Genomic DNA, 12,894 nt, shown 5'->3' with positions numbered 1-12,894 from the left:
GATCAATAATGATCAACACTACTAATAGGACTGCCACACGGTCATAATCCAATCATTGGAAGGGAAAGCAGCCTCATGGGGAAGGGCTGGAAGGTAAGGAACTGTCATAGGGTGGAATATGATGCATTTCCTTAGGCCGGTGCTGTAATGATCATTTTAGACATTATAATCTTATACTTAAACATATTTGAGAATGTGTAGAAGTAATACAACTAAAAAACACAAGTGGAAATATCTAGTATGCAGTGCAGAGCAGGGTAAAACAACTGCTATCAAAAAAGCATCAATCATTCATTTTTGTTTGTTTTTCAGGTCCTGAACTCTGTGTTGAAATAATGGACTATTTTTCAAACAAGAAATTCTCATTATGTGAACATCTCATAAAGTTTCAATGACATTTATATGTTTGGTGAACAAGGAGGCCAAGAGAGGTTTTTGACCTCCACCTGGTGTCCATGAAAACCCTCTTTAAATTGTTTAGCAAAGCATATCATCATCTTTGTCAGTGGGACCACTGTGAGAAAACCCTGTTCCCTAGGTTTTGTAAAATGACCTGGTATACAATAATCTAGGGCCACTGAACTGCATAATGATTTGATCAAGATGCCTGCCTATACCACTGGAGATTAATCATATTTTACAGCTGGCAGTAGACATTGTGACTTAAAGGAGTAGTTTGTTTTGGTGATGGTTTCCCCAAACATGACTGTGTGTGTTTGTCTAAGTGCTGGAAAAAGGCCTAACATGATTAGGTTGCACTGTGAGACGTGCCTCATATACTGTATTCACCTGTCACTGAAAAGACAAGACACATGATTCTGTTATATAAACCGGCCAGTTGCAAATACTGTATGAGTGGGCATGTATACATTATACGTGGTGTATACATACCTTCAACCATCTTACAAAGTAAAGTATACCTAGTGCTGTTCTGAGTTAGCTCTAAAATGTGTTAGAGATAATTAAAAGGTTTGCATCACAGGCAGGTGCTATAAAAACGCACATTACTGATTTTGATGGTTTTTGTTGCATTTATGTTTTTCAGCTCAACAGAGAGTCTCACTTCAATGCAGGGTAAAGTGAATAATACATTTATATAAATGATTAAATTTAATGGGATCCTACCACAAAAGTAACTGAATTCTGTGGAAAGGAATTGTCAGAGCATAAAATCGTTAAAAAAGGCTTTTAGTATATAATGTCTGCAAAATTACATTATAGCATCCCACCCATATATATATAAAATGATATTAGGGAGATGTGTTGCACATACACATGATTGCTGTGCACTCAGTTTTCCACAGGGGAACACATAGCAATAAGGCCACTGACATTTAAATCTTTGTCAAATTAATCCACAAGGCTGAGGGGAAATAACATCATATTTGAAACATAGACCCAGTCTACACAAAACATATAAAACGAATGAACACTGATTTTACCTGCTCTGAGATAATGTTAGAAATATATATATATATATATATATATATATATATGTGTGTGTGTGTGTGTGTGTGTGTGTGTTAATCTTGGCTGTTACACTCATTACTCAGATCCGATGTCAGGCTCAAGGGGAATCCACTACAACATTGTGCACAGTGTGATGAAGTAAAATCACTGTGATGAAAGCTTTACCTGTAAACTGGTTCAGCTTCTGAAACAAACCACATCAATGTAGCACATAGTTAAGCTGACGCAAAGTGTACAAGTGGTTGGAGGAACTACCACAAAATTGGAAAGTTTAATCCAAGCTATAGTCATGTATGTAGCAATACCTTAGAGCAAGGCCTGCTAACTTGTTCGAAATAGCAGCAGTTATTGAATGGTAAAATAAAATCCAGTACATGAAATAAATGCAGACTGTAAGCAGAACATAATACCACCGGTTGGTAAAATGAGTATGTGTCTCATTTCTTTGTTAGCCTCTTTACCCTTGGTGGATTGTTATCAGTCAGCATTGAAGGTTCCACTTCAACCAATTAGGCATTTCAGAGGACCCTCAGCTCTGGTGTTATTAATTCACTAAAGGATTTGTTTGTTTTCAATGCATTAGATTGTGGACATTCTTTACTTGCATATTTATTTACAAAGAAACAGAAAGACTGACACTGTATGGCAACTAAACATGAATTTAGCGTGCATCTTGAGGCTATAAAAGATATGATTAAACATCTTTGTAAATGATGAATCATAATTATTCAGTATTTTGAATATGTATTGTAGGTGGTCCAAGGAACATGCAGCTTGTTTCAGTTCAAGAGGTACAACAGGTTCAGTTTTATGCTGAATAGAGGCACTAATTTATACACCATGAAAACCAATTTGCACTCCTTCCAAGGAGAGTGGCGTTATTCAGTCAGGACAATCAGAACACTTGACAAGAAAAGATTAACAAAAGACAATAACAGGAAAATATAGCCAAAATAGATTGGGGGTGGTAAGTGACAAATGTTAATGTGATGAAATAATTAACAAGACACTCCAGAGAAGCAGGATTGATCCAAGCAATGGTCCATTTGCCCTCATTCATCTGATTAATTCTAGCACAAAGCAGATCACACTGCCTATTGAACCAGTGAACAGTAACTGGGTATTGTAGAAGATTGCATGTCAACAGTTCCAGGGCTCCACTTCAGGAAAAAGAGAGATGTGAAGATGAAGTCGGCTGGCAACACTGTTTGCCTCAAGCAGCCTGTCATCTAACACAAACACTGATTATTCAAACTGCCTCTTCCTTTATTGTCAAACTCCAATGACTTGAGAAAACAGGCTGTTATGCTACTTCTGATGGATTAGTTTATCTAAATACTCCACTGAAGGCCTTTATGAGGAATCCGTTTTTTAAGGAAGATAATAAAATAACAAAAAACGTTTGATAAAGCCCCAGGTCATAGACATACAAGTGCAGAGACAAACAGCCAAGATGACAGATGGATGATACAAGCAAATCATGGCATTTTAGTAACTAAAACCCCATCAACAACTTGTCAGACACACACTTCCTTTCTATTCACTGCAGCAAATGTAGTCTCGATTATCTCATCTTTAATTAATTCCTCCCTCTTTGAGGTAATGGTCGCAGCCTACCCCAACCTCTGAGACTGAACTGGGGAGATTTCTTTTCTTACACTTGAATTTCTATCATCATCTGGTCTAGGACCACTTAGTAATTAGCAAAACCTATTTCAAGTCTGCCTCCATGTGGCCCTTATTCTGACACCTGCTCTGTCACTCTGAGCAACACTCTGAATATGAAGATTTGAATCTTCTTGTATCAGTGTGACTCTAATGACTACAAACCAGAGTGAACAGAGATTAGTGCTCTGTCATGGTCTTTGCACATTGCTAATTTGGGCATGTTTTGTAGGCTAATTAAGTATACAAGGTGAGTGGAGTTTAAAAACAGCTTCCTGTCAGGACCAAACATTTAGGAAAAACAAACATGCATCTGCCCTCCACAGTCTCTAAGACACAGAGGAGTCCTACCTTAAAGGCAAAAAGTAACATACGAAAGGATCTTATTTTTAAAAATATAATTAATTGTTGGATTGTAATATGAAAAAAACACGTTTTTATATCAGCAGAACTGCAGGCTGTTATGTTTCACGTAAAAGCATCACGTAAAAGCATCACAACCCTGCCCTTATCTATTTCTCTGATCGGTATTATCAATGAAGACTGACGGAAGACTCCACATTAAGATGCTCAGCACCCTGTTCCTCTGGATGGCACACAAACATAACCTCTGCCAAAAAGCTGCAGTTGTCGGATAGGCGATAAGCTCAATACAGTCGCGTGTCTTTAACTAACACCTGTTTGAAAATGTAAATTACGCAGGATTTCTTACCTAAAAATAGAGAACTCCTTTCCATTTCGTTCACCTTTCCACAGAAAATGAAAATGTGGCAGCAGACACGACCGCCTTACTATCCCCCTGCCGGTACTGAGAGAAAGTGTGTGTGGGGGGGGGAGAGAGCCCTGCCAGGTTATTAGCCTTAGCCAGGGGGAATTGGAGCAGTTGACAAGACCCAAAAATACAATTAAAACCGCTGTTATGTGACATATACGAAATCTGAAATGGCTGTTCATGTAAGTATTTGTTTAGTTCCACATGAATATCAAGCTGCAGACTTCATAAACAGCACTACCAGTAGGCTACAGGTAACCTACTTGTTGCCTTCTGCATGGTCAAACAAGCAGCCATAACCTGCAAACCTGGATCTCTGGCTTCATGGTCATGACAGGCGAGACTGCAGTTTATATATTTATGACTCATCTGTTAACAGTGAGCACACATCCTATCATCAAACTACTTCGCCCATTTTTACAATGTGCACTCCATTTGTTGCCATAGGGATCAATAAAAGTAGGATCCTAACTCGACCCACAACAACATCAGTCGAATGACAAAAATGAAGCAATATTTTGTGATGAAAAATTACTCAAATGGGCTCGGGGTTAATGGACTAAGGTTTTTTTTTGAATGAGCGTTCAAGGTGATGTGATGCAGCACAGTTTGGCTGTATGTGTCTCTATGTGTGATACACACTCAGGCCGCTGGGCGGCAGTAATCGCGTAGAAATTGTATTGATAAAATAACCTCTGCTTTGTCTGCCCATAGACTGCGTGTATTTACAGTCTATGGCTCTGACTAATCAATGATTTTTCACTTAAGCCCTGCTTTAATATTTTAAAAAACAAACTCAACAATATATGCAAACAATTCTTACTTCAGACAATGGGAGACCAGTTAAATTTGCTAATGTAGTACATTCAAACTTTATTGTATGTAATGAATTTGTTTTTATTCCATTATATTTTATTTATTCATTTATAGTTTTATTTTTTAATGTTTATACTTTCTATTCTAAAGAACTCCTTATGACTTAAGGAGTGTTAAATATGAGTGCAAGACACCCATAATGAGCTAACTAACTAGGCCAGACTTGGTTATAAATCCATGGTACAATAAACTGATTAAAGTGGCAAAGTTGTCAACAAATTGACCCACTATTGCCTCAGGAAGAGGGTTCCCTAATCAGAACAAAACTATTCAACCTAATATTGTTGTTGGCTTAATGAGAGTAGTACCTAGGCAGGACCAGCCACCTGTACTCGAGCTTTACAAGGGTTTTAAGTAAACATAACATGGCTGACATGTGACAAACTTCAGTTCTGCTTACCTTCCCTCACAGAAATCTTTTGAGGAATGTGCTGTAGTAGAACCTGTTTTAAATGGCACGGTGACATTAGTCTACTGTCAACAGGCTGTCATATTAGTTACATGTGTTATACTAGGAATTAATTAGGCTAAACACATAGTATTTATTATATTATATTTTATTTTATATTTGTTCACATGCTGGGCATGTATTGCAGCTGGCCATCTAGACTGTTGTCTCTGAGGCTTGTTTCTGTCCAAGTCCTTTTCTTGCTTTTGAAAGTGCTTGGTGTGTTTTGTTTCTGTAAGTTATTCCTTGTTTTGGTTTCGGTTAACTTTTATCTTTATCTTTTATCTTTAACTTTTTGTTTTATCTGCCTGTTTGCTGAGATGTTGTGTTTATTCTCAAAGTTGGTATAGTGTCACACTATATTCTGAAATAATTCATGTAAATGTGTTATACAGATTGTGTACATTAATTTAATACAATTTATATAACCACAAAACTAAAGAAGACTACGTTTTTATTGGGCTAAATTGTTATTACTCGTATTTTGATGTATTTTTTATGGTAATTTTTATGGTTTGTTTGAGTGTGTGTTTGCGCGCGCGCGCGCACGCCAGGGGTGGGGCTTCCCCAGCGTTTGACGTGGTTCAACGCTCGCGATATTTCGGTCTCTCAGTTACCTACCCGTCTTGGATACCCTAGTTTCACCGTTAAGAAACATCAACATAGTAACCCGGGAAAGGCAACCTGAGAGGCGGGTAGCAACATTTCTTTCTAGGAACCTCACGGCTGACCTGGATATCTGGTTGCCTGGGCAAACCCAGAGACAACAACAATGGGTGCATGTCGCTAGAAAAAGTTGCTAGCTTAGTTGGCACAACTGTTAGCTAACATTGGTTTGCTAACGTTAGCTGGCTAGCGTTAGCAAACAGACAGCTGAAGAACGAAACTGAAGAAGTCCGGAGAAGTTAGGATTTTCTTATCACGAGGATGTCAGCATGAATGTGGACATCTAGACACGTCGGATCGTTTCCCTAAAGGTATATGTTATGTCTCTTAAAAGAGGTGTTTAGCTAAGTTGATTCATGACTTTCCTGTCAGCTAGCTTTAACATTAACTCTCTCGACTTGGCGGCTCCGACTATTCCCTGGACCGAAGACATTTCGAAACAAGTCATCTTGAAGTCAAATGTTAGAATGAGTTGCAGACATATCTTTTGGGATGTACAGCGATTGTACTAGAAAGCCAATCATGGTTGTCGAAAAGTTGGTGTTGTTTTAATAATAATTAAGTTTTTAAAAACGGTAATACCCTGGTTGTTAGTTCACACCCGAAAGTAACGTTAGATTAACGATGGATTGTGTTGTCCGATGGCACGGGCCAGTAATTCCTGGACAGGGTGTTTCCAGCCTTGACATTTAGTTTGGTTATAGCTTATTATATTCAATAATAACAGCGCTGTCGTTAACATCAACGATAGCTAGCGCTTAAATAGCCCTTGTACAGGTCCCGATGTACTATCAGTGTGAACCCACCTATTTCGGGCTCTCGATGTTTTACAAAATAATCTTAAAAATATAAAGACACTGAATGGAAGGTAAACATCCCAGCGACCTATCCGGGGACAAAAAAGCGATACCAGGTGGATGTAAAGTAGTGAAAACACGACTCATTTCGATCGAGTGGGGGTGATTAAAGTTAAAGTCAGTACAACCCATGTTATTCAAAGATGGCACATATTTCTTCCTCGCTCAACGACTAGAGTACTGCTAAACAGCCTTTTGCACAGTGATGGCAGTAGTGGTTGGAAGCTATATTGCAATAGTCTGTGTCGCTCCATTAATGTTTTTGTAATGCAGCGTCCACCCATAGGTGGCAGCACCGAGCAACTACTGCTGAGCAAAGCTGCAGTCGGTGAGTGAAGAAGAAATTATGCGCCATCTTGGATTTTACACGGGTTGTATTTGCTATAATGGAAATCACCCGCACTCCATCGAGAAAATTGTGTTTTTGTCACTTAACGCTCGCGCGACATCGTCTTTTCTTGTCCTGATAGGTCGCTGATGGGTTCATCTCGCCCCCCGACGACTTTGCAATTTCTGTATAACTTTGTTAACGAACTTTATGAGCTCTAAATGCCTGAATTGGGTGGGTGAACTGTGACAGCAATACATGACCGTTGTACAGTGCTATAACTTAGTCCTGGATCAGGCTTGCCGTTTGTAGACTCTTAGGTAGTTAACTTAATTGAATCAACTGGTTATGGAGGCTTACATCGGTGATAATTGTGTCTTACAAACGTTAACTAACTTACTAATGTTAAGTTAACTTCGAACAGAGAAGTGTTTCGTGTAATGCTGGCGTGTCCACTTTTCAGTTCAAGTCACAACTTTTGCCAAAAGTAGCTAACGTCAGCTTATCTCGATAGTCAAGATGACAACCTGAAAACGTTAGTTCCTTGTATGGACGTACTAACGTTACAAACAGTTTAACGGTATATCATTTTAGCCGCCTTTGGCTCTCCTACCATAAGTTTTGCATTCAGTCCCATATGGATTAAGATAACAACAAAGACAGACTCCTGTCTGTTGTATGGTTTAGTAAACCTAATTTAATTCGCACTGTTAATGAGTTTATAATCACGGTCATCAGTGTAAGGCCATGTGTTAATGATGTAAGACTATTACTTCGAAATTCTGTTGATGTGGAGGCAGAGATGAATTTAGTCTTCTTCCTGTTTGCTCTCTCAGCCTTGGGGCGGTGTCACCTGATTGTTATGAGTTACAGGCATGACTTCTAAAGAACTCTTTATGACTTAAGGTGTGTTAAATATGAGTGCAAGACACCCATAATGAGCTAACTAACTAGGCCAGACTTGGTTATAAATCCATGGTACAATAAACTGATTAAAGTGGCAAAGTTTTCAACAAATTGACCCACTATTGCCTCAGGAAGAGGGTTCCCTAATCAGAACAAAACTATTCAACCTAATATTGTTGTTGGCTTAATGAGAGTAGTACCTAGGCAGGACCAGCCACCTGTACTTGAGCTTTACAAGGGTTTTAAGTAAACATAACATGGCTGACATGTGACAAACTTCAGTTCTGCTTACCTTCCCTCACAGAAATCTTTTGAGGAATGTGCTGTAGTAGAACCTGTTTTAAATGGCACGGTGACATTAGTCTACTGTCAACAGGCTGTCATATTAGTTACATGTGTTATACTAGGAATTAATTAGGCTAAACACATAGTATTTATTATATTTTATTTTATATTTGTTCACATGCTGGGCATGTATTGCAGCTGGCCATCTAGACTGTTGTCTCTGAGGCTTGTTTCTGTCCAAGTCCTTTTCTTGCTTTTGAAAGTGCTTGGTGTGTTTTGTTTCTGTAAGTTATTCCTTGTTTTGGTTTCGGTTAACTTTTTTGGTTTTTCTCTGTCTGTTTGCTGAGATGTTACTGCCTTTGTCTCCAGATAGTGTATATGGTATACAGTATACGAGTACAAAAATACACTTTTAATTACATTTTGGATTCATCTCATTTATGTCACTTTTGCCTTCACTCAGTTTTGGTTTTCATTATTTGCCTGTGTCCAATCTTGGCTGCAGGTGAATGGGAGAGATGAGGAGCAGCAGGAGGACTGAGGTGTCGCTTAAAAGCTCTGCTCAGCAGCTCACAGATCACAATATTAGCGCAGGTATGTTTTGTTTGTTTTTTTAAACTAAAAATGCAGTTCAGTTATAGTTGTGTTTATTCTCAAAGTTGGTATAGTGTTCTCACAATCACTTTATTTGTATTCTGAAATTATTCTTGTAAATGTGTTATACAGATTGCGTACATAGCAAGAGGCTCTGTATGACATGTTGCAATGAATTTTATTCTCTTTCTCTTTGTCAGAGCTGACAACTGCATGGAAAAGTTTGGCTCAGTCCAAAGCTGCTGTAAGTATACCTGGAACAGTTTTCTGCTGTATGACTTTGTTTGTTTTTCAGCCTCTCAGATAGAATTGTCATTTTGTAAAAGTAATGAAATACAGTCTGCAATATCTAATTATGAGGAAGATGACTCCCTTTCATCTTCACATGACCAAAGGAGTCTGACATGTGTAATCCCCCTCTGTAGTTGCGGCATATAGAAAACCGTCTAGAGGCAGCTCCAGGGACGGGGGTTCTCCTGGACTCTGTCATGGACCCCCCCAAGAAGAAATCCTCCAGGACGGTTCGCTGCAGGGGTGAGTTATTGCAAAATATCGTTATAATTAGTTAAATTCTACACTTAAACTATGACTATTTTAACATTGCTCTCTCTATCACAGAGGGACAACAAGCTGATGACAATGGGGGGTCTTCAAAGCGCAGGGGGCGTAGTCAGCAGAGTCCAGAAAAGAGCAGCTCACGCAGCCCACTAAGAAATACCACCCAGGACAGCAATGTCTGCAGGAACAACAGCGTGGATTTCAGGGAACAGCTGGCCTCCTACAGGTACAAATACTGCACTAAAACACATTCATGAAACATCCACAGCCACTTCTCTCTAGGTACATTGCTGTATTTGGATAGGAGGGTATGCTGTCATAATCAGGACTGGATATCTGTGGTTGGTGCTTTGGAGTACTGACCAAATCACATTGGTAATATTCTCTTTTTCCAAATCTTCAAAAACGAAACTAAAACTATACCTAAAAGCATACAGCTTTTATTGAACATGCATACCAAAATAATGTTATTAATATTACTGTTTTAAATTATATTAAACTGACACCAATTTAGTCAGTCAGTGTGTGAGTGTGTTATGTAGCGTGACAACAGAATAAGATGGTGTTTATTCCCCACCCGCTCTGTGATATTTTCATTGTAATTATTGCGTCACCTCATTGTTTTAACTTAATACATCAGGGGAGCCCTTTCACCTAATCAACAGTCAGTCCCCCCAACGCTCTTTACTCTTCAAGACTTCCATTCAGAGACCATATGTCCTTGACATCTTCTCTGAATAGCTCGTAGCTGACTAACTCTCAGATAGTTCAGTAGCTCAATGCTTCAGTGTTTGCACTGATACTGAAAAACCTTAAGTTTTGTTCTAGTATTGTTACTCAGTGTAACAGAATTAGCAGATTTCAAATGTGAATATGTTGCACATTTACAGTAAAATATATGTTACAAATGTTTTATTGCTAACAAGTATTTGAATTTGAACTATTAAAGCAGCTGTAATCGATTTTTATAATAACATATGAAATGAGAATGTGAAAACAATGTGAAAGGGGTTGCTCGTAGTGAAGAACTTACAGAGAATTATCACCTGAATCTGCAGCTCCCCTCAGCTTTATAGCGTATTTAGGCTCATTCTTTAGCGGTGAAAACTTTGCTGTTTTGGTTCACTCTCACTGCTCTCTAGCATCTTTGCATCGTTTTCAGTCATAGCAGGCAGCTGTTTTCAGTGGAAAAACCTCTAAAACCCACCATACACTAGCTGCCAAGCACTAAATCGCAGACAGACACATTTAGCGACTAGCTGGTGAACATAGTGTAGCATTTAGTAGCTAAAGAGGATATTTCCCTCAGGAGCTGATATAGACCTAAAGGAGAGTGAATATTGCACTTACATTCATCAGATGGAAACAAACACTACTCCAAATGAATGATAATGTTGCTCCGTAACAGCAAGCGGTCTAAATAAGCAACTGTTTGCTAACAAGTTCACCATATCAACATACAAGGTGATGATATGTCACTGCTGTGTTCACAACTTGATTCCGCTGCCCCCAAGTGGCCAAAGAAAAATCCGTTATTGCAGTTTTAAGCAAGACAAGTCTTGGAAATGAAATGTCAAAGTTTTTGTTTATGTTTTGCTATTACCAGCTAATGTACACAATAGTATATTATATTCAGATCACTTTTTGATGTTATTATACTTAGAGCACCACCAGTAATTATTATTCTTAATCTGCAATCATGTCAGTCAGTGAGGCATTGATTTGAATTACCAACATTTCAAAATTCCACATTTTCTTTTGAATAGTTTTACTAATGTGATGTCTTGAGTGAATATGTCACTTCCTCCTTCTATACCCTTTGACCATCCATAAATGTGCTCTTATGTACACTTAGCGAGTGGCAAATTAAGATCTTGATCCCCTTCCTGATCCCATGTAATCTGGTTTGTCTCCAGAGAGGCCACTCCTCCACCACATCCCTCCTCTCAGCTGGAGGCCTACAGTCTGCAGTCAGTGCCAGGGTCTTCGTACCCATCCTCTCCGCCTCCCTCAGATCCTCTGCCCAGCCAGCTGATCTACCAGAGAGACACCAGGGAGAAACAGACGGACAGGGACCTGGACAGCACGCACTCCTCGGCTCTGGAGCGCACCGAGGTCCGCTACCTCAATGACCAATCAGCCCTGGTCACCCTGAGGACTACTGGAAACCAGTCACATCTCACAGGTGTAAGAGTCCCTGCAAGGGAGGGGACTGAGGAGGAAAGCACGCCCAAAGCACAACTTGGCATGGATAGCCAAGCGTCAAGCCCATGTCTAGCTCCAGCCCCGGGCTCCATACGCCGAGGGGAGAGCACTCCCTCCACCAGCCCTGGCTCAGCATCCCAGCGGTTGGAGAATCTAAGGCGACATCAGCCTGATGATAAGCTGGAGAAGCTCAAAGAGCGTATTCGCAGGCAAAGACAACATCTGGAGGAGGCTGCAGAGAGAGAGAAGCTGCTGGGTTATCTGGAACAGCCCGTTGTGGCAGCTGTGGGGAGTGACAGTGCTGGTACTAGCAACATGCCCACAGCCAAAATACGGAAAGTAGCAGCTGCACCGCCTGCACCTATATACAAAGGTACTATCAGTGTAGGATGTATCCCAAACTTTAACTTTCTCGTTTGTTTCACCTTTTGTTAAATAAATAGATAATGAATGAATGTGAAGTGACAGCTTGATGTTTTGATTTGAGCCAATAGTAGGAAACAGGATGCTACAGCTTACATCTTCAATCCTTTACGCTCAGGTTTCAACAGTACTGAGACAAAGATCCGGACTCCTGATGGGAAAGTTTGGAAGGAGGAGGAGTTTCATAACCTCAGCAGAGAAATATACAGAGACCTGCCACGACAGTTTGCTGGTAAGCATAGGACACAAACATTTTCTTCTCATTGCTATCATTCATTATTTGTAACATTTTCTGCTATGATCAGTCTGACCTCTGACCATCATCTGCAAGGAAGACAGTTTGCAGTTTGATTAGGGAAAATCTATTCGGATGTGCTGCTCAAATAAATTCTATATATGGGAAACACAGAATTGTACTGATCTGTGAGAAGCACAAACAAATATTGTATCGGCTGTTTTCCATAGAGGAGTTAAGTATGCCAAGTGTTGTATAAACAAACGTGATTTATGCTCATAGTCTTCGGTTTATAACATCAGAGATTTTTTACCCTGGGCACATGGCTTGTTTTTTTAGCCAACTGACATCTTTTGATTTAATTAAGAAATGTTTGTCACTTTGTGTTGCTTTGTGGCTAATTCTCTGCATGTGTCTTCTGTGTAAAGAGAGCACCAGATCCAGGCATCCGCAGCAGAGGTCCAAAGAGAGGAGGCCTCCCAAACCAGTCAGGAAGGTCCATAGAGCTGCCCCTTCCTCTGACCTAAATGCAAAACCAGGTATAATAATCCTCTTTTATGTGAGAGGGCCAAACCACCCTCTGATCTATTTTTAATTAGTGACAGT

General features: G+C 39.6%; 2 protein-coding genes across 22 annotated transcripts in view; one reads left to right on the top strand and one right to left on the bottom strand.

Moving 5' to 3' along the window:
- LOC122877219 (voltage-dependent R-type calcium channel subunit alpha-1E) overlaps positions 1 to 3,977 on the bottom strand; it is a 105,690-nt gene extending 101,713 nt beyond the window's left edge. For all 19 annotated transcript variants that reach the window (XM_044198466.1, XM_044198465.1, XM_044198469.1 and 16 more), the window contains exon 1: positions 3,848 to 3,977. The gene's annotated coding sequence lies outside the window, so the exon portion shown is untranslated. The remainder of the gene's footprint in view (positions 1 to 3,847) is intronic.
- A 1,863-nt stretch (positions 3,978 to 5,840) lies between these two features.
- The window catches only part of cep350 (centrosomal protein 350), a 37,463-nt gene continuing 30,409 nt past the window's right edge, over positions 5,841 to 12,894 (top strand). For 2 of the 3 annotated variants that reach the window (XM_044198464.1, XM_044198462.1), the window contains exons 1-8: positions 5,841 to 6,208; positions 8,779 to 8,867; positions 9,068 to 9,111; positions 9,293 to 9,401; positions 9,486 to 9,651; positions 11,342 to 12,003; positions 12,172 to 12,285; positions 12,717 to 12,827. In XM_044198464.1, coding sequence (XP_044054399.1) covers positions 8,783 to 8,867; positions 9,068 to 9,111; positions 9,293 to 9,401; positions 9,486 to 9,651; positions 11,342 to 12,003; positions 12,172 to 12,285; positions 12,717 to 12,827 — 1,291 coding nt within the window. In that variant the 5' untranslated portion in view covers positions 5,841 to 6,208; positions 8,779 to 8,782. Of the gene's footprint in view, positions 6,209 to 7,135; positions 7,317 to 8,778; positions 8,868 to 9,067; positions 9,112 to 9,292; positions 9,402 to 9,485; positions 9,652 to 11,341; positions 12,004 to 12,171; positions 12,286 to 12,716; positions 12,828 to 12,894 lie in introns of those variants that run through there. The other variant, XM_044198463.1, reaches the window with a different exon arrangement.

Source organism: Siniperca chuatsi, linkage group LG6 (genome assembly GCF_020085105.1).
Source record: "Siniperca chuatsi isolate FFG_IHB_CAS linkage group LG6, ASM2008510v1, whole genome shotgun sequence".
Classification (NCBI taxonomy): Eukaryota; Metazoa; Chordata; class Actinopteri; order Centrarchiformes; family Sinipercidae; genus Siniperca; species Siniperca chuatsi.
The sequence above is the reverse complement of the archived record's forward strand: the minus strand, read 5'-3'. Positions and strand labels throughout refer to the sequence as shown.